Source organism: Eumetopias jubatus, unplaced genomic scaffold (assembly GCF_037043125.1).
Source record: "Eumetopias jubatus isolate StellerSeaLion01/CBP00866 unplaced genomic scaffold, mEumJub1_p1.0 scaffold_6, whole genome shotgun sequence".
NCBI classification, from domain to species: Eukaryota; Metazoa; Chordata; class Mammalia; order Carnivora; family Otariidae; genus Eumetopias; species Eumetopias jubatus.
This window is the reverse complement of record NW_028274812.1, coordinates 8,204,590-8,232,068: the sequence shown is the minus strand read 5'-3', so window position 1 is coordinate 8,232,068 and position 27,479 is coordinate 8,204,590. Positions and strand designations below refer to the sequence as shown.

At 49.8% G+C, this 27,479-nt stretch overlaps 1 protein-coding gene across 1 annotated transcript; it reads left to right on the top strand.

Moving 5' to 3' along the window:
* Positions 1-27,479, top strand: LOC114209326 (solute carrier family 22 member 1-like). Its single transcript, XM_028103384.2, has 11 exons — positions 1-411; positions 6,069-6,172; positions 7,952-8,106; positions 9,518-9,686; positions 10,955-11,069; positions 11,280-11,386; positions 13,810-14,024; positions 17,064-17,172; positions 24,328-24,440; positions 25,496-25,595; positions 27,413-27,479. Exons 1-11 carry the CDS (start codon positions 1-3, stop codon positions 27,477-27,479), a joined length of 1,665 nt encoding a protein of 554 aa, XP_027959185.1.

Below are 27,479 nucleotides of genomic sequence, written 5' to 3'. Positions count from 1 at the left end.
ATGCCCACCGTGGATGATATTCTGGAGCAGGTCAGCGAGTTTGGCCGGTTCCAGAAGCAAGCCTTCCTGACCGTATGCCTGCTCTCAGCTGCCTTCGCCCCCATCTACGTGGGCATCGTCTTCCTGGCCTTCACCCCGGACCACCGCTGCCTGAGCCCCGGGGTGGCCGAGCTGAGCCGGCGATGCGGCTGGAGCCTGGCGGAGGAGCTGAACTACACGGTGCCCGGCCCGGGGGCCATGGGCGAGGCCTTCCCCCGCCAGTGCCGCGGCTACGAGGTGGACTGGAACCGGAGCGCCCTCAGCTGCGTGGACCCTCTGGCCGGCCTGGCCACCAACAGGAGCCACCTGCCGCTGGGGCCCTGTCGCCACGGCTGGGTGTACGACACGCACGGCTCGTCCATCGTGACCGAGGTAAGGGCAGGCCCCGGGTTTGGGGGAACAGGTGGGTTTCAGGGGCAGGGAGGAGACACACAACAAATCCTAGGAGGTTCGGTTTCACATCAGGAGAGAGGGAGGAGAGTTCTGTCGGCTGAGCACTTAGGATGTGCCTGGCTCCATCCTGGGCACTCTGCCTGCTTCTGCCGTCTGGTCCCCCACAGATGCTGGGGGTTCGAGGAGCAGGCTGGAGGGCGGGGAGAACTTTGCCAGCCAGGCTGAGCTGCATTGTTGGAACACGGGCCTACGGGGAGATGGGTTCCTCTTCTTTCTGCCCCATGGCTTCTCCAAGAGCCTGTAGAATTCCCTTGGGGTGCCGTTAGAATGGTGGGTCCCCCTTCCTCCACTCATGTGATAGCTGTGTGCCGGCTGGGGTGGTTCGGAAGCCACCCTGGCTTTGGAGTCAGACTGTGTCAATCCCAGCCGTGCCCCAGATCAGCTGGGCATCCCTGAGGATGTTACTCAGCATCTCTGAGCCTCCGCTTCCTCATGGGTGAGCCAGAGATGGCAGTCACCGGCCCCACAGGGTCGGCGAGTTTAGCTGTGGGTGGCAGCCCCATTCTCCGCCTACAGGATGGGGTACTGGTGTCAAAGGGCCTCGCTTGCTGAGTTCAATGGGTCCTATCTGTATTGCGCCTTGAGAATATTTTAGTAAAAAGCCACCAGATTTTTTTTTTCCTTCGTGCATCTTTTTGAAAATGTTGCATTGTGACAAGTGTGGGCCCTTGGAAATTGGCTCTGAGGTCAATTGTTGAGGCCACAGGCCAGTTTCAGTGTCAACACAACCGAGGTTCTTACTGGAGGAAGGTGCTGGGTCCTCTCCTCTGGCCTGATCAGTACCCCGCGGCGGGGGCGGGGGGAGGGGGTCGGACTGGGGAGGGGGTAGAGCAGCAGTTTCCCCTTTGGGGGGAACCCTCCTACACTGTTGGTGGGAATGCAAGCTGGTGCCGCCACTCTGGAAAACAGTATGGAGGTTCCTCAAAAAGTTGAAAATAGAGCTACCCTACCACCCAGCAATTGCACTGGTAAATTGTATTTACCCCAAAGATACAAATGTAGGAATCTGAAGGGATATGTGCACCCCGATGTTTATAGCAACAATGTCCACAACAGCCAAACTGTGGAAAGAGCCAAGATGTCCATCGACAGATGAATGGTTAAAGAAGAGGTGGTATATATACACAATGGAATATTATGCAGCCACGAACAGGAATGAAATCCTGCCATTTGCAACAACGTGGATAGAACTGGAGGGTGTTATGCTGAGTGAAATAAGTCAATCAGAGAAAGACATGTATCATATGACCTCACTGATATGAGGAATTCTTAATCTCAGGAAACAAACCGAGGGTTGCTGGAGTGGTGGGGGGGTGGGAGGGAAGGGGTGGCTGGGTGATGGACATTGGGGAGGGTATGTGCTATGGTGAGCGCCGTGAATTGTGTGAGACTGATGAATCACAGATCTGTACCTCTGAAACAAATAATACATTATACGTTAAAAAAAAAAAAGATAGCAGGAAGGGAAAAATGAAGGGGGGAAATCGGAGGGGGAGACGAACCATGAGAGACGATGGACTCTGAAAAACAAACTGAGGGTTCTAGAGGGGAGGGGGTGGGGGGATGGGTTAGCCTGGCGATGGGTATTAAGGAGGGCACGTTCTGCGTGGAGCACTGGGTGTCATGCACAAACAATGAATCATGGAACACTACATCAAAAACTAATGATGTAATGTATGGTGATTAACAGAACATCATAAAATTAAAAAAAAAAGTTTCCCCTTTGGGAGGAACAGGTGCGGGTGTGACTTGCTTTACCTGCCACCCATGAACACCTGGTCTCCAAGGCTTCCTCCAGTGACAGATAACCAATTAGACACCTCGCTCTCAGGGACTCAACTGTCCAGTGCTCTGGCTGGGACTCTAGAAGCAGACCCAGACAGGGAAGTGTTTGTTCTCTGTGACTGGAGTACCTTAGCTGCTGAACTGATCATGGGCGTTGGGGGCGGGGGGAAGGGGAGGGTTGCGTCTTCTGGAAGGAGGTGGCATTTGAATGGAGCCTCCGGCGGGCGGGCGGGCGGTATTCTGAGCAGCAAGGAGAGGGAACAGGACAGACAGGGAGGAGGAACGTGAGCTGAGGCTCGGGGAGAGGAAGCTTGTGCGACACTGGGGACCATGTGCTGTTACATTGATTCAAATTCAGGGCTCTGTGGAGGGGCGTGGGGGTGAGTGGTGGTGACGCCTCACTTTCCACCAGAGCGCGGCGTCTTTATGTAAGGTTGCCAGAGAGAAATGCAGGACACCGAGTTAAGTTTGAATTTCAGATAAATGACAAACAATTTTTTAAGATAATTATGCCCCACATATTGCACAATATTTGATGCTGATAACCGAGGCAGGGAAGACAAATATTGCATGTGACGTACTAATACTAAAAATGTGTTGTTTATCTGAAATTCAGATTCTACCCGGCACCCTGGATTTTCTTTCCTAAACCTGGCAACCCTGCCTTCATGCCAAATGAGGATGTTTGGTCTTGTTTAGGCAGAGGAGCAAGACCTTCCTAGCTAGACTTTGGGAATGGTCTGGATGCAGGGTGCTGGGGCTGGCCTGGGCTGTGAGGAAGGGGCCTATCTTGCCTGAGGGTTCCTGGGGGAGGGTGGGCGAGTAGGGCTTCTGAGCCTAAGCCTGGACCACAGGAGAAGGAGGAAGTTTGGGCCGTTTGGGCGGTGGAGGCGCCCGGCAGGGTGGGGGCAGGGAGGGGCAGCAGACACGGAGGGGGAGGGGCAGACGCAAGGGGACTGAGAGAGCTCCAGGACCCAGTGGCTGTCTGTGGCAACAGGGGTGGGCCTCCACGAGACCCTGGACAAGCACTGGCAAGGATTGAGGGGATCCTGGAATTCTCATTCACAGAGGGAGTGGGGAGGAGGTAGCTGTAGGGTAGAGTGCTGAGTGTGAAGGGGGGTTTGCTGGAGACACTGCGCTGACTAGACACAGGGGCTCTAGGGTAGGGGGCCCAGGAGGACTCAGCACTCTCTCCCCATTGCTTTAAACCCGCCTTTGCCTCCGCTCCTCATCCTCAACTGCAGCTTATTCTTGGGGGGATTTGCCTTTCTGCAGAAATAATCTCTAACTTAGCCTTGCCTTGGACATTGGAACTTGCTTGAGGGAGGAGGCTGAGCCAGCTTGTTTTGAATATCGCAGTGGCACTCCGCCTCCGTGCTAGGGATGGGGCCTGGGGCTCCGTCTGGGGAAGGAATGTGCACGTTCCCTGACTTCTGAGTCCCCTGCCCTGTCAGCTGCAGCCCCACAGTGGGCTGGGGAGCCCCCTCCAGGCTGGTTAACCCCAGTGTTCCCCGGCCTGGGAGCATGAGCAAGAGAAAGGCCTCAGCCCCAGGTCCCGGGAGCGCTCTATCAGCAGTATCACCGTTTCCAAACTTGTCTCATCCTAGAGATCTCCTGGCTTCTGCTCTGTGATCTGCTGAGACAGGACCCACAGCAGTCTACATTCTGGCAAGGACTCTGGGTGATTCTCGTGATCAGACGAGCTTGGAGAACACAGACTGTGCCTGAGACCGCAGGCCCTGGCCCTGGCAGAACCCCAGTGGGCACAGCCACCCATCTAGCGCCCCCTACTCTGCGCCACCCCAGGCTTTCCTGAGGGCTGGGCCTGTCTTCCTGGTGTGCACAAATGTGCAGGGGGGACAGTGGTTGGGTGTGAGTTGGGGGGTGCACAGTGCATGGCAGGTGACTCTAGACACAGATCTTGAGCGTAGTGGGGGGCAGAGATCTCCGCAGGAGGTGGTGGTGGCAGGTAAGGCCAGATGCGCCTTCCTCCGGCTCTGTGAGCGCCCTGGGCTTCTGCACAGTCTGGGGGACAAGATGGCGCCCTGGGCATTTCAGGAAGTGGGGCAGGGACATCTTACAGACACACTCATGGCAAAGATTAGAACCAAAGACAAAAAACGGTGCCCTGCAGCTTTGGTGGAATCTGGCGCACATAGATTATGGTCTTGGACAGTTGAGTAGAGGCTACAAAAAGACAGTTGGGCAGGTGGACATGCGGACTCTGGGACAGCCAGATAACACCCAAGAGTGATTTGTCCCTCAGTCTTCTAACGGCAGGGCCCAGGGCAGCCCGGGAAAACCAAAGAACCACAGAAGCCTCGCGGGGCCGGTGTGCTTTCAGCCGAAGGGAGTGAACATTTGGCTTGGTAGGGGGACCGCCTGAGATGCTGAGTGGCATCTTGTCGTGCCTCCCAGAGCTGAGCCACTCACGGGAGCAGACCGCGGGGTCTGGGCAGCAATAGCAGGTGTAGGACAGGCTCAGGATTCGTTTCTGAAAATCAGGTGGTGTCCCAGAGTGCTACCTAGATTTTATTTTAAAAAAGTGCTCCTGTCAAGGAAGTAAGCAGCCAGTTGGAGAGAACCCCAGGCTAACGGAGCCCAGAGCCCTGGGGCCCTTAACAATCAACCCCTGAGCCTGGGGACGGGGGCATGGTGGGGGAGGCCCGGTTTTAACTGGCAACCTAGAGATTTGCGGACGGTGGTGTGTAGTAAAACCTCTATCCTAAAAGGTAAAGGGTTTGTTATTTACCTAAACCATTCTCACAGGACTTCTCCCCTCCGTGCTCACACCAGCTCTGTGAATGGGACAGGACAGGCACAGTACACACAGTTCAGGCTGGGAAACTGAGGCCCACCTGCTGTCACATCTGGTAGGGGGAGCCGTCAATCCAAAGTAACTAGAGTAGGACAGAGGGAGAAAGGAAGGGTGTGCCACAGGCCGCCACCTCGTCAGGGCTGTGCCAGGAACGGGGATGACGTGAGGGCCCCAGCTGTGGAGCTCCACGCCTTACTTCTTCCTTCTCTGTGCCCCGAAGAGGAAGCGGGACCCTCCTCCTCCTCCTCCTCATGGTGCCCAGGTGTGGGCCCCCTGCGGTGGGGCTTCCCCTGAAGCACGACAGAGCCCTTCCCCAGGCAGATCTGTCCTGCCTTTGCCCCTGTCTCCCTCCTGCCTAGTGCCTCCCCTCTCTGGCTCTGGGCACGGGGCTCCCTCTGAGTCTCCGGCCACCCTGGACCCCGCACACAGGACACCAGCGCGCATGGTGCTCCCTCCAAGCCCCCTCCTTGCCCATAGTGTCTTTGCTCAGCCCCTCCCCGTGGCCACTCGCAGCCCCGTCCGCCATGCAGAGTCTCCAGAATTATCGGTGGACTTCACATAATTAAATATATAACTAACAGGTACTTAATGGATGGCTTTTGACCAGTTCTGGAAATCACGTTCGATTTATTTTGCTACATTTCTGTCTTTAGGAAATTACTGTGCTGTACCTCTTTTTAGAAGACTTATCTGTTGGCCGTGTTGTCTTTCAATAACGACTGGCAAGGTCAAAGCTCTTGACAGTAGTGAGGGTAGAGCAAAGATATTAGGCATATAATAGTAGTAGCTGAGATTCTCCAGAAACCTGGAATTTGTCTTATGAAACTGTGGCAAGAGAAAATGATGTGAAACCCATGGGGCTATCACACTTCGTGGTAAACATTTACTTTGTCTGGAGAGAAGACGGAAGGGACGGTTTGACTTACAAACAGTCTTGTGTTTTCGGCCCTTCTGACCGTGGTGTGACCCGCAGTTTAACCTGGTGTGTGACGACTCTTGGAAGGTGGACCTCTTTCAGTCCTGCGTGAACCTGGGCTTCTTCCTGGGCTCTCTGGGTGTCGGCTACATTGCAGACAGGTACGTAAAGGTCAATCTGACTAAACGCAGCGGCGATGCCGTGAGGAGAATGCATCGTAGGGGACAGTGGTGGAAGCATCCGGCCGGGTGAAATCTACTGCAGTTGCTGATGGAGAAAGACACGGTAGCTAGTGCTTTGGACTGGGGTAGGGCAGCACAATGGAGTATGAGTGGGGATTTAGGATGCATTTGGGGGGTCAAAACTCATGCAGATTGTATAGCTGGGGTGGTGGGCTGAGAGAAGGTGGGGACAAAGCCAGGGTTTATGCATGGAGCAGATGGGTGAGGTGAGGGTAGGGCCATTTTTTGAGACAGGACAGAGGAGGTTAGCAGCCTTTGTTGTGGGGGGAGGGGGTGGGGAGCCATCAAGAGTTCTGTCCTGGTGGGGTGAACATGGCGGCTATGCTAAGCATGGCCCAGGTGGCGCAGAAGAGACGTCACCTAGGGAGGTGGATACGTGGGTTGTGCTCAGAAGAGAAGTTTGTGCTAGAGATAAATATTTGGGATTTGTTGGCGGGAGCTGGTATTTAAAGCCGTCAACGACGTTTAAGATAAGCTAGCGGAGCGTATAGAGGCTGGTAGGGAAGGAGCTGCTGGCAAAGGAGGTTTGGAAGAAATGGCAGGGAGGTAGAAAGACAACCGCTCTTCCGGGATAGTGTGAAGCTATAGAAAACAAGACGGGACTGGCCTGATGGGTCCAAACCTGTGGACACGGCACCATGACGACCAGTGACAAGGACGGTGTCAGGGGAAGGCTGAGGAAAAAAGAGAGAGGAGAAAGTAGAGTTTGTGTTTGTGGACAACTCTGTAAGGCAAGTGGGCCAGGAAGGACAGGGGACAGGCAAAGGGTCCAGGATGGGGGTGACCGCATCGTGGAGGGCTTGAGGGAGCAACGGGGCAGTGGAGGGGCTGGGCCCCAGGGGAGCAGGTGAAGCAGCCTTTGGTCGGAGGCACAGGAGAAAAGATGGAGGCGGACACGGATGACATTAGCTCTGATTGTTCTGAGGTGACAAGGTGTGAGCGTCTGACAGAAAGTTTCTATATTAGTACAGGATGAGGACGTTCACTGGCTGGTGTGGAGGCACGCTGGGGAGGGGTGCGGGGCTGGCGGTGAGAAGGCAAGGAGTAGGGGGATGAAGGGCCCGGGAGGGAGTCTAGGAGGCAGGGGGCAGGGAACACAGAGGTTGCAGGGTGGGGCGATCTGCGGGTGGAGACCAGGTCGCTGTGACCGTGCAGGAGGTTGGCCCCTTGCTTCCTCGAGTAGCCACCAGAGTGAGGGATCAGGTTGGAAAAATGGAGTCAATGAAGCTCCCTACCGGGATGAAGAGTTAGCAAGTGATTTGCCCATTTCATTCATGGAAAAAGGAAAGGGAAACAATCCTCAATTGTTACACCATTAGAACTGAATATTTTCCCAGAAAAGTTTCTGAGGCTGCTGATGAGACTAGCATGTTAATAATAATACAGTCTGCCGGGCGATGAGAGGGGGCACACGTGGGACCCTGCAGAATGCCCAGGGGAACCACCCCCCTGGGTGGTTGATGCCAGATGCCCGAGAGCATCAGGATTCTGGTTTCCTCCTTACAGTGAGTTAACGAACCTCAGAAGGGTCGCTGTTCCCTGAGGACCACACGGTTGGGCCCTCAGGTCCGGGGGACAGTCCCTTAGGACAGCCGCGATGCATGCCTCCCAATCGAAACTGTTGCTGTCCCTTGGTGCCCATTGGACCCCAAATACTCAACACCGCCCCCCCACTTCCCTTTCTCCTTGCATCTGAAGGTTTGGCCGAAAATTATGTCTCTTGGCCACCAGCCTCATCAGTGCCGTCTTGGGTGTCCTCACGGCTGTGGCGCAAGACTACCCATCTCTGCTGCTCTTCCGCCTGCTGCAGGGGCTGGTCAGCAAGGGCAGCTGGACGTCTGGCTATGTCCTGAGTAAGTGTCTGCTGGGCTGAGCTCCCACCAGGGCAGGTGGGTGGGTGGGCAGGTAGAAGGGGGTGGAGCCAAATTGGAGTTGGGATTTAGGGGGAGAGGGGACATTTGCGGGGTCTAGAGAAATTCTGCTTGCTCTAGTTGTATGTGATTGTCTGTCTGACCGGGCAGCGCACGACGTGGGGACAGCCTCCCTCCCTCCCTCCCTCCCTCCCTCCCTCCCTCCCTCCCTCCTTCCCTCCCTCCCTTCCTTCCTTCCTTCCCCCCGAAAGGCTTGCAAGTCACATATTCCCTGGGCCTCCCCTGGGAATATTGGTCTCCTTTATTGGCTTCTCTTCTCCCCAATCCCTCAATGTGGCAGGACCCAGGACTTTGTCCTGCTCCACTTGCAGACCCCCACCCCAGCCCCCAGTCAGTGACGTGCCCTCTGTCCAGCCACTCAGGCCAGAGGTCTGGCAGTCAGCGTGGCCCCCATTTCTCTACGCCTGCTTCTGGCCCCTCAGGGGTTCTGCTGCTGGCTTTCACAGCGCACACGTGTCCACCATCTCTCCTCCGCCCCTGCCCCTGGGCCCAAGCCAACACTGTCGCTTCTCCTCCACCTGGGTCCCCAGTCTCAACTCAGCAGTGGACGTGGGATTGTGTTGCCCCTCTGGGCCCGGGCACTGCACTTCATGCAGCACAGACCAGCCTCCGTAAGGCCCCCAGGACGGCCTGGCCCCGGGCACCGCCCCTCTTCCTGGTCCTTGGCTGCCACTGCCTGGAACTTCACCCTTGAGGTTCACCCCCCCCTGCACTGCTCTCTGAAAAACTGCAACCCCTTCACCCTCCACTCTCCCAATCCCCTTCCACCAGTGAACTCTCTGTGCCCCCGTGGCACGAAGTGCATTCTGGTCTGACACACACTTTACGCATTTGCTGGGTGTGCCCTCTGCCCTCTCTCATGAGGATGTGGGGTTATGAGGGCACGACTCTGCCCGTGGGGCTGACGACACACCCCAAACGCCCGGAGTGGTGCTGGGTCCCTGGTAGGCACCCAGGGATGCTTGTTAGGTGAATGTGCGCTCCTGGGGCCGTGAGAAATCTCACCGCTCAGTCTGGAGTTTGTCGGGGCAAAGCCCTGGGGAGGAGAGGGGGGCCTGTGTTCGGGCCTACCGGACCCTGAAGCACCCGGAGGACACTACAGACGGCAAGTGGGGGGGTTAACAAAGGAAGAGCTAGAGAGAAGCTGGGACGGACAGCCAGGCGCATCTCAGGGAGGCTTGAGCTGAGTAGCATCAGCGGGACGAGGGGAAGGAGCCTGGGGTCAGGCAGGCAGAGGCAAGGTGCGGGGGGCTTGCCCGGGGGGAGGGGGGAGGGGGGAGGGGGGCCACGGGGAGCACAAGGAGCCCCAGTGGTGACTTATGTCCTGTTTCAGTCACAGAGCTCGTGGGCTTGGGCTACAGGCGAACAGTGGCGATCCTCTACCAGATGGCCTTCACGGTGGGGCTCCTGCTGCTCTCGGGGGTGGCCTACGCCATCCCTCACTGGCGGTGGCTCCAGCTGGCCATCTCTCTGCCCGCCTTCCTCTCCCTGCTCTGCTACTGGTACGCGGGTCCTCCCCGGGGCCTGCTCCTCTCCCCAGCCCCAGGGCCACGCTCGGTGAACTCCGACTGCCTGCTGCTCGGTGACCACACAAGCCATCCCCCAAATGGCCACGGTGGCCACACACTCGGGCACAGGACTGCTTCTCCCCTTTGTGCCATGTGGGGTGTTCTAATATTACAGGATGGCCCCCGCTACATGGGGAGCTACCTTCAAACAGAGCCTCTCTCAGTTTGCATCCCTTTAGGTAGAGGGGCAATGCTTCAAGTCAGATAGGAAGCCACCCAGCCACACAGTAGGCATTTGCTGTTTGTTGAACGAATGAATGAACGAATGAATGAGTGAATGAAAGTTCTCGGGGAATGGGCACATTAAGCCATTGTGAGACAAACCAGTCCCAAGATGAGGTATTCATGTTACTAGCGGTGAGCACTTGGCAGGGTCCCAAGGGATAAGCAGCTGGGCAGCTGAGTTTTGAGTTTTGATTGTGGGCCAGGGAAGGGGCGCAGAGAGGGCTGTGGAGAGAAATATCTCATCCCTGCACGTTTCGTCACCATTCTGCTAAGGACAAATTATCGGTGGGTAGCACTGAAGTAGACCCAGTCTCTCTAAACCAGGGCTTGCCGCTGGGAGCGGTATGTCTGTGGTCAGGACGAGCCTGCTCTCCCCCATCAGGGTGAAATCTGGGGCTCCCCAGTGGGGAAGGACGCCCTGGTGAGTCTCGCTGGCTGGGCAGGGTGGGCCTCTGCCTGAGTGTTTTCAGAAGACCGCATGCCAGAGATTCCCAATCTTCACGTTGTAACATCCTTACCCGGTTTGAAATGGACCGCATGCTATCTGTTTATTTGGTTTTGGAGGTATTTTGATATCTTGTTCAACAGCCCTTGTATGACACGGAGACACCCTGCTGTCACACAAGGGTTGGGGGGGCACATGGAGCATCGATTCTGTGCAAGGAGTTTCCAGGGGCCGGCAGAGGATGGGACCCCTGCTCCGGGGAATGAAGGCCACAGAGGAAAGCAGCAGTTCCCTTTTTGACCCTAAATCTTAGCAGGTGGCACTGAGAGTGTGAGGGACCCACAGAGCTCCTTCGTGGGCAGCCCTGAGCCAGCACAGGATGACCCCAGGTCCTCGTCCACTAGCTGCTTGAGGAATTACAGTCCCGAAGTGAGGAGGGTGGGTTGCTTGGAGCAATAGCACCACTCTGACCAGGGCTTACCATCAGACGTGCTCTGGGGAAGCCACCACGTAGTGACATCTGTGTCTGCAGGTGTGTGCCCGAGTCTCCCCGATGGCTGCTATCACAGAAGAGAAACACTCAAGTGATAAAGATAATGGACCATATCGCCCAAAAGAACGGGAAATCGCCTCTCGCTGATCTAAAGGTGACAAACTAGCAAGGGGTTTCTCGTATCACTGAACTTTGGGTTGGGTTTATGATTTAGAAAATGCTTCCGGGGCTGCCTTGAGGAGCAGGAAGTCCCTGGAAGAATTTGGGGTGATGAGCGCTGAGCACAGGAATGGGTGGGGTGGCTCTGAGGGCCTCTTCTGCTCCCCCCAGCTTGGATGCAGCTGATGCTCTGACTCCCTCCTAGATGCTCTCTCTCGAAGAGGATGTCACTGAAAAGCTGAGCCCCTCCTTTGCAGACCTGTTCCGCACGCCACACCTGAGGAAGTACACCTTTATTCTGATGTACCTGTGGTAAGGGGCCTTTCCTGTACCTTCCCCCGACGGAATCGGGTGCTTACCCGGGCACTGGGCTACTCACCCACATACCCTGGCCCACCCCCGGGGTCTGCACCCCTCTCTAGGCTGCTCTCTTGTAGCCCCCTACCCTGTTCCCTCAGAGGACATCCAGCCAGCTCCCCGTCACCCGGGCTTTGTCCTTGACATTCAGTAGCTCCCCCAACCCCCGGGGCTGAGTGGCTGGACTGTGGGCTCCCCCCTTTAGCTGGAGCCACTCTGCTGCTGGTACACTCGTTTCCGCTTCCAGCAAGGTTTTACTAGAACCAAGGGTCCAAGCTAGTAGGGTGATGCCTGGTACATGGTAGCCCTGCAAATATTTGCTGAAGGTTGAATAAATAACCACGGTTCTACAGAATCCATCCCAAGCGCTGGAGATGCCAGCCAGGCTCACCATGCCCTCCCTTGGCCCCACCAGTCACCTGCCATGTCCCCGTGTTGGCCCCAGAGTCCTGCAGCCAGCGCACGATGGGCCCCGGGGGGCCTTTGCAAACACCGCAGCTGCCTGGTGCACTTCTTCCTCCCCTTTCCACTCGCCTCCCCCACTGCCATCCCCTAATGCACTCCTCCGGGTGGGGGGGGGAATGCTTTGACTCCTCTGCTCTCACACCCCTGCACCCACTCCCCGGGCCAATTCTGCTCTTTTTTGAAAGGTCACTCCCCTGTCCACATCCTCCGCTGGCTTCCTAACAAACTGAGGATAGAACCAAATCCCTTTCCGTGGCCTACAAGGAGCTGACCCTGGACACCCCTTCCCTCCACCTGCTCCTTCCTTCCCAGCACTTCCCGGCCGCGTGACTCCAGACAGCTCTGTATTCTCTCTATGACTCAGTTTCCTCGTCAGCAAGTAGGGGTAATGGTAGTACCCCACCCCCCACCCGCGTGTTGGTAGATTCATGAGATAATTTGTGTAAATGGCTTAGAACCAGTGGCTCAGTAGGACGGGCTACTATTTTAACGTGTACATGCAATTCATGGGTTCTGCCAAAAGATGGCAGGCCTGCACATTTGTTAACTGCTTTTTGACGAAAAAATCAAGCTTATACATTCTTTTCTCTTAAATCAATCTCTTTATCGGTAAGATATGAGTGTTCCATTTTACTGGGGCAAAGAGAGGGCATGGTGAGCCTTTCGGAAATCGGGAATGATTCAGGACTAGAAACAAGAGCATCCCAATGTTTTTCTGTGTGCAGCTTTATAAAACGAGGGAGTATATTGATGAGAACCATCAGTTGTGATCTCTGTTTTGGAGCTGATGGACAATTTACGTGCTGGGATAAGACAGCAACCCCTTATCAACCAAAATCTCTTCTCGCAGTGTAAATACCAATATAATGATCAAATGTTTCTAGCCTCCAAAATGATACAATGTCACCAAAAAAGACACATGGGACCCTCTGAATTCTCCCTGAGTGACTTGGCGGGTCCCCACTGGTCTCTGTGCCGTATTCTGTACCACTGCTCTTCTTCCCTGGAATACGGGTGGAGGGAACTCAGGTGGGCCACAGGGTGGAGGGGGGAGGGGAACAGCGCTGTTGAAGCAGGAAAGACTTGGCGGGCACCTGCTCTGCTGTGCTTTGCGGACTTGACCTTGGGAAGATGATGATGACGCTGCCAATCATCGCTCATCTTTAGCAAGTGCTTTCTACGTGCCCAGAACCACACCAGGCACTTACTGTGGGACAGGGAGGGGGTGCAGCGAGGGCTGTGGAGAGAAATATCTCATCCGTGCGCCTTTCGTCACCGTTCTGCTGAGGGCAAGCCTGATCTGTAGGTGGCACTGGGGTAGGACACAGTGAATAAAGGCTGGCCTCTAAGCCTTATACATCTGTGGTCAGGACAAGGCTGCTGTCCCCTTGTGGGTGTGGAACAAGGGGCTCCCCCGTGGGAAAGGACGCTCTGGCTGAGACTCGAAGTTTGGGCAGGATGGGACTGTGTCCGAGTGTTCTCGGAAGACCTTATTCCACTTATTGATGAGGGAATTGAGGCACAGAGGGCTTCGTTCAGTTATTCAAGGTCACACAGCTCACACAGCAGTCTGATTGCTGAACCTGCTCACTCCGCGGTGCCTTCTGCCCATCCCCTTGTAGCTGCTGGGGCCTCAGGGTCCTCGTTTGCCATCTCGAGGACATGTCGTTATATCCTGGAAGTCACTATGTCACACCAATCCTGAGAGGAGCTTCTCCCTGAGCGCCCCTCTAGGACAGCCTTCCTGATTTTTATCCCCTCTTCTCATGTCGCTCCAGGACATTCTAAATCGAGGGACACCTGTTCCTCTCCAGCTCGTAGGGACCTTTGTCCTCGCTGGACAGGATCTTAACTCTCTCCCATCCCACAGACAGGAGCCTCTGCCTGAGACTCTGCTTCTCCTCTGTGCTCAGGTTCACCAGCTCCGTGCTCTACCAGGGCCTCATCATGCACGTGGGCGCCACGGGGGGGAACCTCTACCTGGATTTCTTTTACTCTGCTCTGGTTGAATTCCCGGCGGCCTTCATCATCCTCGCCACCACTGACCGCTGTGGCCTCATCCGCCCCTTGGCCGCGTCCAATCTGGTGGCAGGCGCAGCCTGCTTCGTCATGATCTTTCTCTCACATGGTGAGTCGTGCGTTCCCCTCATCTTCTAGGTAATCAAATTATCGATCTGAAATTCAGATCGAATTTGAGAATAGTGTTTCAGGTCCTGGATGTGCCCCTCAAACAAGAACAAAGACAAAGACAGGGTGTTATCTTAGTCTACAACTGTGTTGTTGTTTTTTTAAATTTTAAATTGCGGTATAACATACACAACAATGAGCAAATGACAAGTGTACAAGCTGATGAATGTTTGCGTGTGAATATATCTGGGCACCATGACCTAGATCTATGGAACATTTCCAACACCTCAGAAGGTTCCGCTGTGTTCCCTGACAATCCGTACTGACCCATCCTGTTCAGATCACCACTGCTCTGACCTCTGTCACCGAAAAGTAATTTTGACTGTTCTTGAACTTCATACAAAAGGGACCATAGCAAAAGTACCCTATGTCTTTGTCTGGCTTCATTCCCTCATTCCATCCGTGAGATTTGTCCATGTTGCCACACCAGAGTGTAGTTCATTCTCTTTCACCGCTGGGCAGCATTCCACCGCATGAATCCCATGCTACTATTGCCACATTGACTGACACTTGTGTGGTTTCCAGCGTCTGCCTGCTGGGATAAGCTGCAGGGAATGTTCCGGCACATGTCTCTTCGTGGGCATAGACTCTCATTTCCCTTGGGTACAAATCTGTGAGTGTGTTTGCTGGGTCAGGGGCGGCATCTATGCAGCTCTAAGTCGATACAAGCAGGTTTCCAAAATGACTGGACCGACGGACACTCCCATCAACGATGCCTGAGCGTTCCAATTGTGTCACGTCCTTGCCAACACTGGGTATTGCTCGTCTTTTTGACACCAGCTGTTTTGGTGGGTGTGTGCTTTCGTCCGTGGTTCTTACAACCCAAGATAATCCAAAGCAGAGTAACTTTAGTCAGTTTTAATTTGAGTACACAAATTGCCTTTCATATTTGTCACATTTGGTTGAATAAGCACTAGGTGCATTTGCTATTTCCTCAGTTTGTATTGCTTGTGCTCTGGCCCTGTGGGTTAAATGAGTTGTTTTGGTAAGCGTTTAGGGAGAGGGTACTGTGGGAAGTGTTTTCTGAAATCTGTATTCTCAAGAACCAGGCTGTATAGATCAGGCTGAAAATAAAAAGACAGCTCAATTTTCTTCTGTCTCCTTGCACGGTGAGAACAAAGAAGACAGGGAAAGGAACAGAGTCTATCTGAAATAGATTTTACCCACGATCTTCCCCATCTCCCTATTTCTGGAATCCTGGAAAGACGAATGGGAGGATTTTTTTTTTTTTTTCTTTTTAAGTAACAACACTAGGTGCAGAGGAGGAGCCCAAGGTCTGAGATTGTTCAGTTATCACCGGGGCAGAGCTCGGGCATCATGCACTCTGGTCCCATGCGGCCCCCCCACCCCGCCCCGAGGGCCCCCACCCATCCCCCACTTGCCTCTACTGGGTCCTTGTCACATTAGATGATAAACACTCACTCCCTCCTCCAGGAAATATTTCAAGTACCTTCTGTGTGGCCAGCATGCATCTAGACCCTGGGATCTCAGCAATGAGCAAAGCAGAGAAATGTTCTTCCTTCACGGAGTTTACGTTCTAGAGGGAAAAAGCGAAGGTGAAGCATGGTGGGCATTAAGCCTTTGTGTGGCGGTCAGGGGCGGCCTTAGGAGACCTGAGTGAGGGCAACGAGCCGTGTCACCATCTGGGGAACGTACTTCCCAGGCAGGAGGACAGAAGTGGGGGGATCCCCGAGGAAGGTGGAGCTGAGCATTCAAGGAGCAGCCGGAATTCCTGTGTCCGAAATTGGAAGAGCAGGGCAGGGGCCGGGGGGACAGAGGTGGGGTTAGCAGGAGGCAGCCTTGGACGGTATCCCCAGTGTGGAAGGGAAGCACTGGGGGCTTGGGGCAGGGATGCTCCCCGTGGTCCCTCTGGCTGCTGAAGGGAGTGGTGCCCCCAGCGCCGAGGGGGGCCAGGGCGGTAGAGCCGTTTGCCAGATTACAGACCCCAGCGTGTGTACACACGGCCCTCCCTGCAGATACTGTCTGCGTGAACTTCCTCCTCTTTTGTCTTTAGGGGGCTGGGGGTTCCATGATTAACGGCTTGCCTTGGGCTCTCCACCTTGTGGAGAATGAGTTGGACCTGGCGGTGGACTCATTCCTAAGGCCACCGTGTCCTCTCTCCTGGGAGCCTCCTGCTGGTGGAGGGAAACGAAGCATGTCTTCCATTAGCAGCCAGTATCTGGGGACAGGGGTCAGGATGACAGGACGTCTGTGACCTCAGAGGCTTTATTAGTCACCTGGCATGTCCCAGGAGCCACTTGCTTGTTAGTGTGTGGGGTAATCCAGGTGGAGTGTGTGATGGGGCCCGATTCCTCGATCGGTCCTCAGTAGGCGGAAGGCTTCCTGGACCCTCATGTAATCGGGAGCCCCAGAGCTGTCTGCTAAGATGAGTCAAGGGTTTGTTTCCCTCGTACTTGCATCTGAGACTATCCTGAAAGGTGTTTTGTTTAAGAGAAAAGTGTGTTTGGAAGTGAAGGCTAGACGGAGGATTAGCAATCTGGTCCGTCAGCTCCCAGACTGCTGCTTAAGGGGCTGCATTTATTGTGGACCTACTGTGTCAGGTGCTAGCAGCAACATTACTGCATAGGAATTAAAAAGCCAACGTTTCTGGAGTGGTCATGGCGGACGCTTGACATATATCGTCTCAGGGTCCCATAACAACTTACAGACTGGCTCTAGTGCTTCCCATTTTACAGCTTTACAAGGCCCAAAGAGGTAAGTCACTAGGCTGACCGGAGGCAGATCCAAAAAGCATGTTCTTTCCCCTTCATAAAGGAACCCTCCCTGCTGTGTCATCATCAGGTTCTGAAACCTCTCAGGCCTCAGGTTACTTATCCCAAAATGAAAGCGTTCGACAAGGCAGTCTTTCTGGCTCTTCCAGCTCTGAAGTCCAAGCTTCCTACCTTGGCTCCTCGAGGAAGGGAACTCCGTGGGCACAGTCCCCACGTGAGTTCCCCACCTCCGTGTGTTTCCTGTCCAGATCTACACTGGCTAAACATCACAGTGGCTTGTGTTGGCCGAATGGGAATCACCATCGTGTTCCAGATGGTGTGCCTGGTGAACGCCGAGCTGTATCCCACGTTCATCAGGTGGGTGCACAAAGTGGGGGGCGGCGATGTGTGGTTGGGTCACCACTGTGACACAGCTGGGCACCAGGCAGGCTCCGCGAGGACCAGCATTTTCAAGACAGTTCCTCAAGGCTCCTCCAAAGGTTGGTCCATTTAGACACTGAGGTGGGGGGGGTGGGCATCAAAGAGAGGGTCAACACCTAATTACGGGAGAGAATGTGAAATGGGAAGGTTGGAGTAGAGTGTGCAGAGGGCAAGCACGAGAGAACAGGCATCGGCATGGAGAGAGCCCTGGGCAGGGACTGCAAGACTGAGCTTCAGCCCAGCCTTCAGCTCCAACTAGTTGGGTAAGTCCAGCAACTGAACTGACACCTGCAAACATAACGGACTTCAACAGAGTTCCGACTGGTACAGTGACACACAAAGCATTTCTAGACATCTGCCATTTCACCCCTAATGTCACTGTTATTTCCATTTTACAGATGAGGAAGTTGAGTTTCAGAGAGGGAAAGAGAACTTGCAGGAGACACACAGCCAGAAAATGGCAGGGCATCTTTCTGTCCTCGAAGCCGGGCTCTTCCCAGGATGACACAATCCTTTTCTGTAAACTTAGCAACAGGCCTCGAAGACTTATTATTTTTAAAGATTTATTTATTTATTTTAGGGGGAGAGAGAGAGAGAGAGAGAGAGAGAGAGAGCTCGCGTGAATGTGGGGAGGGGCAGAGGGAGAGAGAGAAAATCTCAAGTACGCTCCTCACTGAGCGTGGAGCCTGGCGGGTGGGGAAGGGGTGCTCAATCCCACAACCCTGAGATCATGACATGAGCCAAAATCAAGAGTCAGTTGCCCAACGACTGAGTTACCCAGGCTCCCCAGGCCTAGAAGACTTATTGTTTAAAGTCAGATTTAGACCCAAATTCACTGTAACATGAAGTTCGCTGAGTTTCGATTATATGTGTATTCATTCACCGGCCATCACAATCAATATGGAGATCTTTCTATCGCCTCCAAAGGCTTCCTCATATCCCTTTGCCGTCAATCCCCCCCCTTCCCTATCTCCAGCACCTGGCAACCACTGCTCTGATTTCTCTCCCTTTGGTTTTACCTTTTCCAGAATGTTATGTATATGAAGCAACATGGCATGTATGTAGCCTTGTGTGTTCGCCTCCTTTCACTCAGCATGATGGGGGCTGATCCACGTGGTTGCAGGTGTCCACGCTCTGCTCCTTCTGAGTGCTGAGTGGTATTCCAATGTGTGAGTGCTGTACCATGATTTGCTTACCCATTTGCCAGTTTATTGGCATTGACTGTTTCCAGTTTCCAGTGATTATAACATAGCTGCTCATAAACATTCAGGTATGGGTCTTTGAGTGGATATATGTTTTCATATCTCTTGGAGTGGTTCATATGGTGTGTGTTTAAATTCATAAGAAACTGTCAGAACGTTTTCCAAAATGGCTGCACCGTCTCGTATTCCACCAGCCACATGTGAGAGATCAGGTTGCTCAACATCTTGATCAGCACTTGGTGTTGTCAGTTTTTTATTTGTCTAAGTGTTTCTGGGACGTAGTGGTATTATTACTGTGACTTTAATTTACATTTGCCTAATTACCAACAATGTTGAGCAACTTTGTATGTACTGATTGCCATCCTCATTTTAGGAGACTTAGTTTTAAATGAAGATTGTTTTTATTGTAAAAGTAATTAACCACTTTATTTAAAGTTTTAATTCTGACCTTTGTTAGAATTTGGTATATTTCCTTGAACTCTTTTTTCTGTCTGTATTGTTTCCCATTTCTCATGCCATCGTGCTAGTGGTTTCTAAGAAATATTCCAGGTCCCCAATCTCTTAGCTACACAGCAATCTGAGCCCCTCAGTCAGCCAGAAGATGCAAGTGTGGTTCTGATTTACTCTTCTCTTCCCCACCTGTTCTTCATTAAAAGGCCCTGTCTAATACTCTCAACTGTAAAAGGTTGCTTGGACTGAGTACAAAGAGTTGAAGGCAATTAAAGAGAAAATCTTCTACATTTGGCAGTCCTGAGCCCAGAGTCTAAAATAGTTGGGCCAAACGATTCCATTGTCATGGCCACCGGCCCCAAGGGACTGACTGAAAATGTAAACTGTCAAAGGTACTGAGTGCCTGCTCCTATGTGGAAGAAGGCCAAGCAACCCATCTCAAGATCAACCCCTTGACCATTTGTGCAGAGAGCCTGTTGATGAGGATTCTCAGTAACTAGGAGCAGAAGCCAGATGTTGAGAAACGACTTTAAACATGATCCACACACACACAGCAATAAGACAGTCATGAAAGTACTGGCATTTTCACTAAACGGAATCGAATCTAAATCATTAAAAAAAAAAGAGGATTATTTCAGTTACTTTATTACTTTACAAGGACTACAAAGTCAAAAAATTACTATCGAAGCCATTTTGACTGTGCTTCTTATTCACAGGAGGTATTAGAAGTGAAGAGTATCCTCCTTCTAACACAAGGCACTGCCTTGTGTTGAGAACTGTCTCTCCTTTTTGTCTCCTCAGTATGGCATGAACTCCCTGAGAACAGGAACGATGTACCATACGTCTCTGTGCCTCTGCACCTGTTGTCCAGCTGTGCTAAGCAGTCACTAAGGGCTTGTAGAATGGCTGAATTAATCAAGCACCACAACACTGTGAATTTTACATAAGGGAACCAGTTCCCTACTTCTTCTAGCTTCTGTGTGCTTATTCAATTTTTTTACTTTTTTAAGATGTAGTTTCTTAAAATAATAAAAAAAATGTTTTTTTTTCATTCTCCTCTTGGAAATCACACTGAAACTATTAGAAGAATGAGAATAAAACCTGCAAATGCCAGCTTTGAAACGAGGATGATCCTGAAAGACAAGGTGTAAGAAGAAGGGCTGCCTAATGCAGTGAGGTTTCAGAGGGTCTGGAAGATTCCAGGGATGCACAAAGTGACAGTAACTCGTGTACAAGGCCAGTGGTTTTCCAAAGTAGGAAGCATACCTGGGAGGGTATAACCCACGATCCCTTGTTTGCAGTAACAGGATGGATATAGGGTCTGGAGACATAGGCTTCATTCGCCGAACACTGGGAGGCTGAAGGTGAAGCCGGGAGAGTGAGGCCAGGAGAGAACCTTCAGGGAGCTTGGGGATAGCTGTGTGCTGCAAGGCAGGGTGGAGGAGAGAGACCCTGCATGGTGAGGAATTCTGCACTGTCAACCCCTGTAGATTGAGAGTGAGAGACGTTAAAGCATCTGATCACATACAACCCTGGTCAAAAAGAGAATTTTTACTAGCGTAGAACATGATCTGGCCCCTCCCCACAAATTCTTCTGAAATGGCTGATACAGGAAGAAATCACGGTATTAAAAGATGAATAATAAAAAAGTAATTCACCCAGTTATACAAATACATCATGAGAGAAAAAGAGAAAGGAACCGGAAAAGCAAATGACAGACGAAAAGTACACTCTAAAAAAATATTGTCACAAAGGAGATGAAAATTGTAACCCCAAATACCTCAATTAATGCAAAATATTAATTAATCAGTCATATTTATAAAATAAGAGTTTAAAGCAGAGATAAAAGTTCTTGAGAAGATATGGGACAAGATGATTGAAACAGAAACCTATCTGAAAGCAGGGCGAAGGAGAACTGATCTAGTGAGGGAAAAGCAAGGTAGGGCTAAGAATTGCAAAATAAAATTGAAATAAGCAAAGTTTAAGAGTCTTGGAGATCACAAGCAGAAGCGCACACATGCGTACACATGCACATGTCCCAAAGAAGATAACTGAAATAATGGAACAAAAAAACTTCAAGGAAAAAATAAAACAAAACCTTTACAGAAACTTCTGGAAATAAAAGAATGTTTGACTCTATGATTTGAAGTGGCACTCGGTGAAACAGGAAAAACGGACTCAGAAGGAACAATGATAAAGAATATTCTAGTTAAGTTACTGGGCCCAAAGGGTAAGTCACAGATACAGGGAGAATATCAAATTGATTGTCAACTTGATAATCATTGACTGTGGGATTAAAGTGAGTGTGATTTTGACAACAGAACAGCAGTAAATGTCATAAATCTGACAATAAAGAAATGCTAGAAGACAAGGGAGAGGGGATGTTGCATGTGGTATAATAGACCAGTTTCCTTAGCATACTTTCTTCAGCTTGGAAAAAAATATATTATTAAAAGCTGATATGGGGCGCCTGGGTGGTTTAGTGGGTTGAGCATCTGACTTTTGATTTCGGCTCAGGTCATGGTCTCCGGGTTGTGAGTAGAGCCCCATGTCAGGCTCTGAGCTCAGTGGGGAGTCGGCTTGAGATTCTCTCTCTCCCTCTTCCCTCTACCCGTTTCCCCGCTCGCCTGTGGGCTCTCTCGCTCTCAAATAATAAATAAATAAAATCTTTTTTTAAAAGCTGATCAATTTTGTAGTGCTTTAGGTGTATTTTAAGATTATAAAGGCAAACACCGACACAGTGGTATAGTTTACTAAAAGCAGTGCATGAAGGGGTGGAGGAAGCGGAAATATATAAATTTTATAATTGTTTATAATAGGAAGTTAATGAATACGCTCTAAAAAGATAGAGTAGTAAATGTATTATATAAAGTTATAAAGGTAACATTTGAATAAAAATACAAACCTTCCAGGGCCCCTGACCAGCTCTGTCGGGAGACCATGTGACTCTTGATCTCAGGGTCATGAATTCGAGCCCCACAATCTATGCAGATTACTAAAAAAAATAAAGTTTAAAAAAATACAAACCTTCCAAATTATCAGAAAAAAATACACATAACCAACACATACTGAAAATAAGACACTAGAAGCAATACAAAGCATGATGTAAAAGCTAATGACAGAATTAAGACCAAGCATTTCTGACATTTAAACAAACACAAAGAGGCTCAACTCCTCTATTGACAAAAGGAAACTCCTTCAGTTGGTTACAAAGCAAAACTGTACACTTTGCTGCATAGTTGAAGTAAACTTTTCTTTGGAAGGGTTGAAAAGAAAAGAATGCATGAAAGCTTATCAGTAAATGCAAACTAAAGTATAACAAGAGCCATAATCTTATCAGACAAAGTTGAATTTATGCCAAAAATGTATTTAATAAGATAAGGAAGTCCCTAAATAATGATAAAGAGGAAATCCACAATGGTCTCACAGGGAAATTTTATAAAACATTTAATTAATAGAAAGCTCCAATGATACTCAAACTGTTCTAGACTATAGAAAAAGGAGAAAGATTTAAAAAAATTTATTTTATTTTTTTAAAAGATTTTATTTATTTATTTGACAGAGAGAGAGAGAGCACAAGCAGGGGGAGCGGCAGAGGGAGGCGGAGAAGCAGACTCCCCACTGAGCAGGGAGCCCAGACATGGGGCTTGATCCCAGGACCCTGAGATCACGACCTGAGCCAAAGGCAAGCACTTAACCAACTGAGCCACCCAGGTGTCCCCCAAAAAACATTTTAATAAAGCTAGGATAATATTGGTATCAAAGACCAACAAAGATAAAGAAAATAAGGAAACCATAGGCAAATATTATTTGTGAATATTGATTAAATTCCCAAACAACATATTATCAGAACAGAATAGTGGAGACATTAAAATAATAATGTATCATATCTAAGAGGAATTACTCAGGAACACAAAGATAGTCCCATATTAAAAAATCTAATAGTATAATTCACACTAATAAATTGAAAGAGTTTTGATAGAGCTAATAAATTAAAACTGTACTATTATCTCTATAGATAGTGAAGGACATTTAATAAAATTTAACATCTACTCTTGTTATTACAATCTTTCCATAGAACAAGGATAGATAATTTTACATATAATTTCCTCAGTATGTTTTTCCAGCTAAGAAGAAACATCATTGAACACTGATAAAGTAAGTTATAAATATATTTAAAGATATAGAGGCAAACACTGAGAGATGATAAAACCATCGAAGATGAGGTAGTGGGGGGAGGGGTTGGAAAGGAAATGGAACGTACTACTTTTATAATTACAATTGTAGGGAGGAAGAGATTATGCGAATGAGCATAACAGAAGAAGCTCAAAAGTAATATCCTAAAGGATAAAGCTTTTCCCAATTTATTGTTCCTAATTTAACCATGTTTCTAAAACAAAGCTCAAGATTATTTATAGGAATACAAAAATATGCAGCACTGAACAATGTAAAATTTATCAATAGACACAAGAAATACGAATGTTCTAAACACCCCAGTTAAAAGGCAGATTGTCAGATAGGACAAAAAAGTGAGACCCAGCTGTGTACTGCTTACAAGAAACTCACTCTAAATATAATGGTGGAGATAGTTTAAAAGGATGGAAAAGGATATTCCATGCAAACAGTAATCAAAAGTGGCCATCTTCATATAAGACAGAGTAGATGTCAGAGCCAAGACTATTAGCAGGGATGGAGAGGATCCTTCTCTGTTTCCCCCTCTAGCTTTCTTTGTTCTCCATTCCTTAATACCTTCTCTCTACACTTCCCTATCTCTTCATGTAAAAAAAAAAAAAAAAAAAAAGAACTCTACTCACACCAACCAATTCTCCAACTCTCCAGACATCACCTGGGTATCCTATTCGATTCTGATGTTAACCACCTGGGTTTAGAGCAGACCCCACAGGTTAAGGGCTCAGTCCCACAAGACTGCCCCCACCTCCGATTCCAGGCACAAGCCCCAAGCTGTCACCTGTACTTCTGACCCACTGGCTATACATCAGGATTCCCCTCCGCCCCTCCCCGAGTTCAATAATTTGCTATCATGTTTCACAGAACTCAGAGAAACACTTACTTACATTTACTGGTTTATTATCATAAAGGACATAATAAAAGATATAAATGAACAGCCAGATGCAGAGGTATTTAAGGTGAGGTTTAGAAAGGTCCCGAGCACAGGAGCTTTTGTCCCCGTGGATTTGGGGTGGGCCACCCTCCCAGCACATGGGTATGTTCACCAGCCCGGAAGCTCTCTGAACCTTGAATTTGGGGTTTTTATGGACTCTCTGTGATGTAGACATGATGGATTAAAAATCACTGGTCATTGGTGATTAACTCTATCTCCAGCCTCTCTCCTCTCTCTGTTCCTGCTCTAGGATAAGGTTAACATTTGGAAAGCTGAATCACAGAGATATCATCTTTTTTGTTCTCTATATTTTATCAGGAACCTTGGAGTGATGGTGTGTTCCTCTCTGTGTGATCTGGGTGGAATCATCACCCCCTTCCTGGTCTTCAGGCTGATGGAGGTTTGGCAAGGCTTGCCACTCATTTTGTTCGGTAAGACTTCATGGGCTATTCCAGCCCAGCATGATTACTTTGACCAGTGAATGATATCCTCTGGTGAAGAAGGTTGGTGCCTGCCCTTCCATTGTCTCTTGGCTCACTCTGTCTTGTTTCATGGGAAAGATAAGATGCCATTCCTAGAAAGCAGGCCAGACATTTACATCTGAAGCCTCTAGAGTCCAATAATTCATTCTACAGGACAGGATTTGGGAGACATTTTGACATAGCCTCCTGCTTTCTTATGAATTTGGCTCCAATTTTTGTGCATTTAACATATAATTGCTGGAGGCTTGAATATGCTAAATTATCATCCTTCTTCTGCTTAACAATTGAGAATGGACACAAGGAGACAAATGGGAATCAAAGTTTGGTATCAGCTTTGTAGTGATAAAGTTGGATTAAAGAAGAAGGAGGAGAGTCTTCCTTGTCTCCCCAAACTCAGACCTCGCGACCTCCAAGACCCTGCTTACGCCCTTGGCGGAAGGCAAAATGGCCGTGTGCGTGCAGAGCGCGGCCGTGTCTGGGCTCCAGGCAGATCCACCCAGGAGGGGGAGGGGGAGAGAAATAAGGAGAGGGGAGGAGGGAAGGAGAGAGAGAAACAAGAGAGGCCCACACTGCCCACGCATATATTATCTATGCTTCACGTCGTATATATAGTAATATAATATTAACATATAGTGACTGTAGTATATATTATAGTTTATAGTAACTATAATATATATCATATACAAAATAATACATTATAATATAATTATCTAAGATATACATATGGTTTTACATATGGTAACTATGATATATATGATATATAATAATAAATAAATCCCCTAATACTTAAACATCAGTTACGGTAGAATTTCCCTATTCTTGCTCTGACATTTCCCCAGTTATTTTATGGTTTTAATTTTTTCCCTAGATGCTCCTGATTTCTAAAAAAAACAGAGTCTCTCACAGGTGTATCACCTACCAGCCCTTCAGGTAGCGGTCGGCATCCCGCGGAGTGCCGTCCGTTGCGCTCTAACGGTTCTGTGTGAACTCTGTTTCCTTCGAAGCGGTGTTGGGCCTGGCTGCCGGGGGAATGACGCTGCTCCTTCCCGAGACTGAACGGGTCACCTTGCCAGAGACCATCGAGGATGTGGAAAACCTCGGGAGGTGAGGCCACGGTGCTCAGGGACTCGGGGCCCACGGGAGTGAGGCCTGCCCTCTGGTGCCTCTGTTTCCCCCCCTCTGTCTTAATGGTTTAGGAGAGCTTGGCAGGTATGTGTGCATCTTTTCTTTTCTTTCTTTTTTTTTTACTCCCAGAGTTGCTGGAGAGAGAAACACAAACAGTCACTGGCTTTGAGTAAGGAAATATTGGAGAGCACAAATAGGGGGTTTTTAGTGGGCAGTTATCTGTTCTAAACTGTGGGATGGAGAACCCATGTCTGAGATGCTGCCTGACCGAGGGCTGAGTCCCTAGCTCATCCCCGGAGCTGACTGCTCTGCCTTGGGAACGATTTTTAAACCAACCTTCTGTCCTTTTAACAATTGTTTGTTCAGGTTCTTTAGTGACTCTCTTCACAAAGAAGAACAATTTAAAACGTTCATGCTTGTAATGGGGACAAGTGCTTTAATGGAGTCTCAGATTCTACTCTTTTTTTATTTTTTATTTTTGTTTTAGAGAGAGAGTGGGTGTGGGGGAGCAAAGGGCAGAGGGAGAGGGAGAGAATCTCAAGCAGACTCCCTGCTGAGCATGGAGCCCAACAGGGGCTGAATCCCATGACCTTGAGATCATGATCTGAGCTGAAATTAGGAGTTGGACACTTCACCGGCTGAGCCACCCGGGAGCCCCTCAGATTCTACTCTTAAAGCAATAAAAAAAAGAAAGGACTGAACAGTGCTCAAGGAGGTGGTCACTCGGGTCCCCCTCCAGGCTCGCTCTGTGGATTCCATAGGAAAGACACATGTGTCCCCGTGATGAGAGAGACAATGGTCTATGGAGTCAGAGAGACGTGGGCTCAAATCCAGTCATCCACTTGGCCGCGTGACTTTGGGGACGTTGTTGAAACTTACAGAAAGTTAACTTCCTTGCCTGAGAAATAGCCACACTAGTACCCAGTTTGGAGGGTTGCTGGGAAAATGCAATGAGATAAAGTAGGTGACAGTGACTAATCAATTGCCCGGGACATAGTAGGTGTTCGATAAATCTGAGATTTTCTCCATTCTTCTTGCATCTTGTGTGAACTCCTCGGTGAGTCTCAAAACTTAGAATGCAGAATAATCCCAAAAAAGAAGCTTACTGACATGCAGATTCCTGGGCCTTCTAGGGTTTTTGACTTAGTAAATGAAGGTTGGGACCCAGGAAATCTGTGCTTTTAATAAACTCTGTCAATGAAGTGCAGCTAAATGCTAAATAAACCTGACTTTGAGAAATTCTGGGTGTCTCAATACTGATAAGGGACACTCGATTTTAACTGTAAACACATTTTCTAGTTGCCGACAAGTAGCTAATGTTGATTACCAGATTTGAAGCTGTTTCAGTACAATTTGTCCATAGACACCCGCTCATCTCTTGAGATCCCCCTCTGCTGGCCTCTGCTCTCTGTTGCTTGCTAATCTCGTTTTCATCTTTTGTTTTGAGATCTATTCCCATAGACAACTTTGCAATAGTTTCTCTTTTCTTTTCTTTCTTTCTTTCTTTCTGGGCAATAGTTTCTTTTTCTTTTTTCTTTTTTTTTTTAAGATTTATTTATTTGAGAGAGAGAGAGCAGGAGGGAGGGACAGAAGAAGAAAGAAAGAGTCTTAAGCAGACTCCGAGCTGAGCGTGAGTGCAACACAGGGCTTGATCCCATGACACTGAGATCATGACCTGAGCTGAAACCAAGAGTCAGACGCTCAACCAACTGAGCCAGCCAGGCGCCCTGCAATAGTTTCTTAATCAAAACATTGACTGTTTTTTTAACTTTCATTTTTATTTTTGGCTGCTACAGGATAGCAAAGCCCAAAGAAAACATGATTTACCTTCAGATCCAAACATCAGAACGCACTGGCACCTGA

Coding starts and splice junctions, on each gene's coding strand:
- LOC114209326 (XM_028103384.2), top strand. CDS start 1: ATGCCCACCGTGGATGATATTCTGGAGCAGGTCAGCGAGTTTGGCCGG. Junction 412..6,068: donor GCTCGTCCATCGTGACCGAG/GTAAGGGCAGGC, acceptor TGTGACCCGCAG/TTTAACCTGGTGTGTGACGA. Junction 8,107..9,517: donor GACGTCTGGCTATGTCCTGA/GTAAGTGTCTGC, acceptor GTCCTGTTTCAG/TCACAGAGCTCGTGGGCTTG.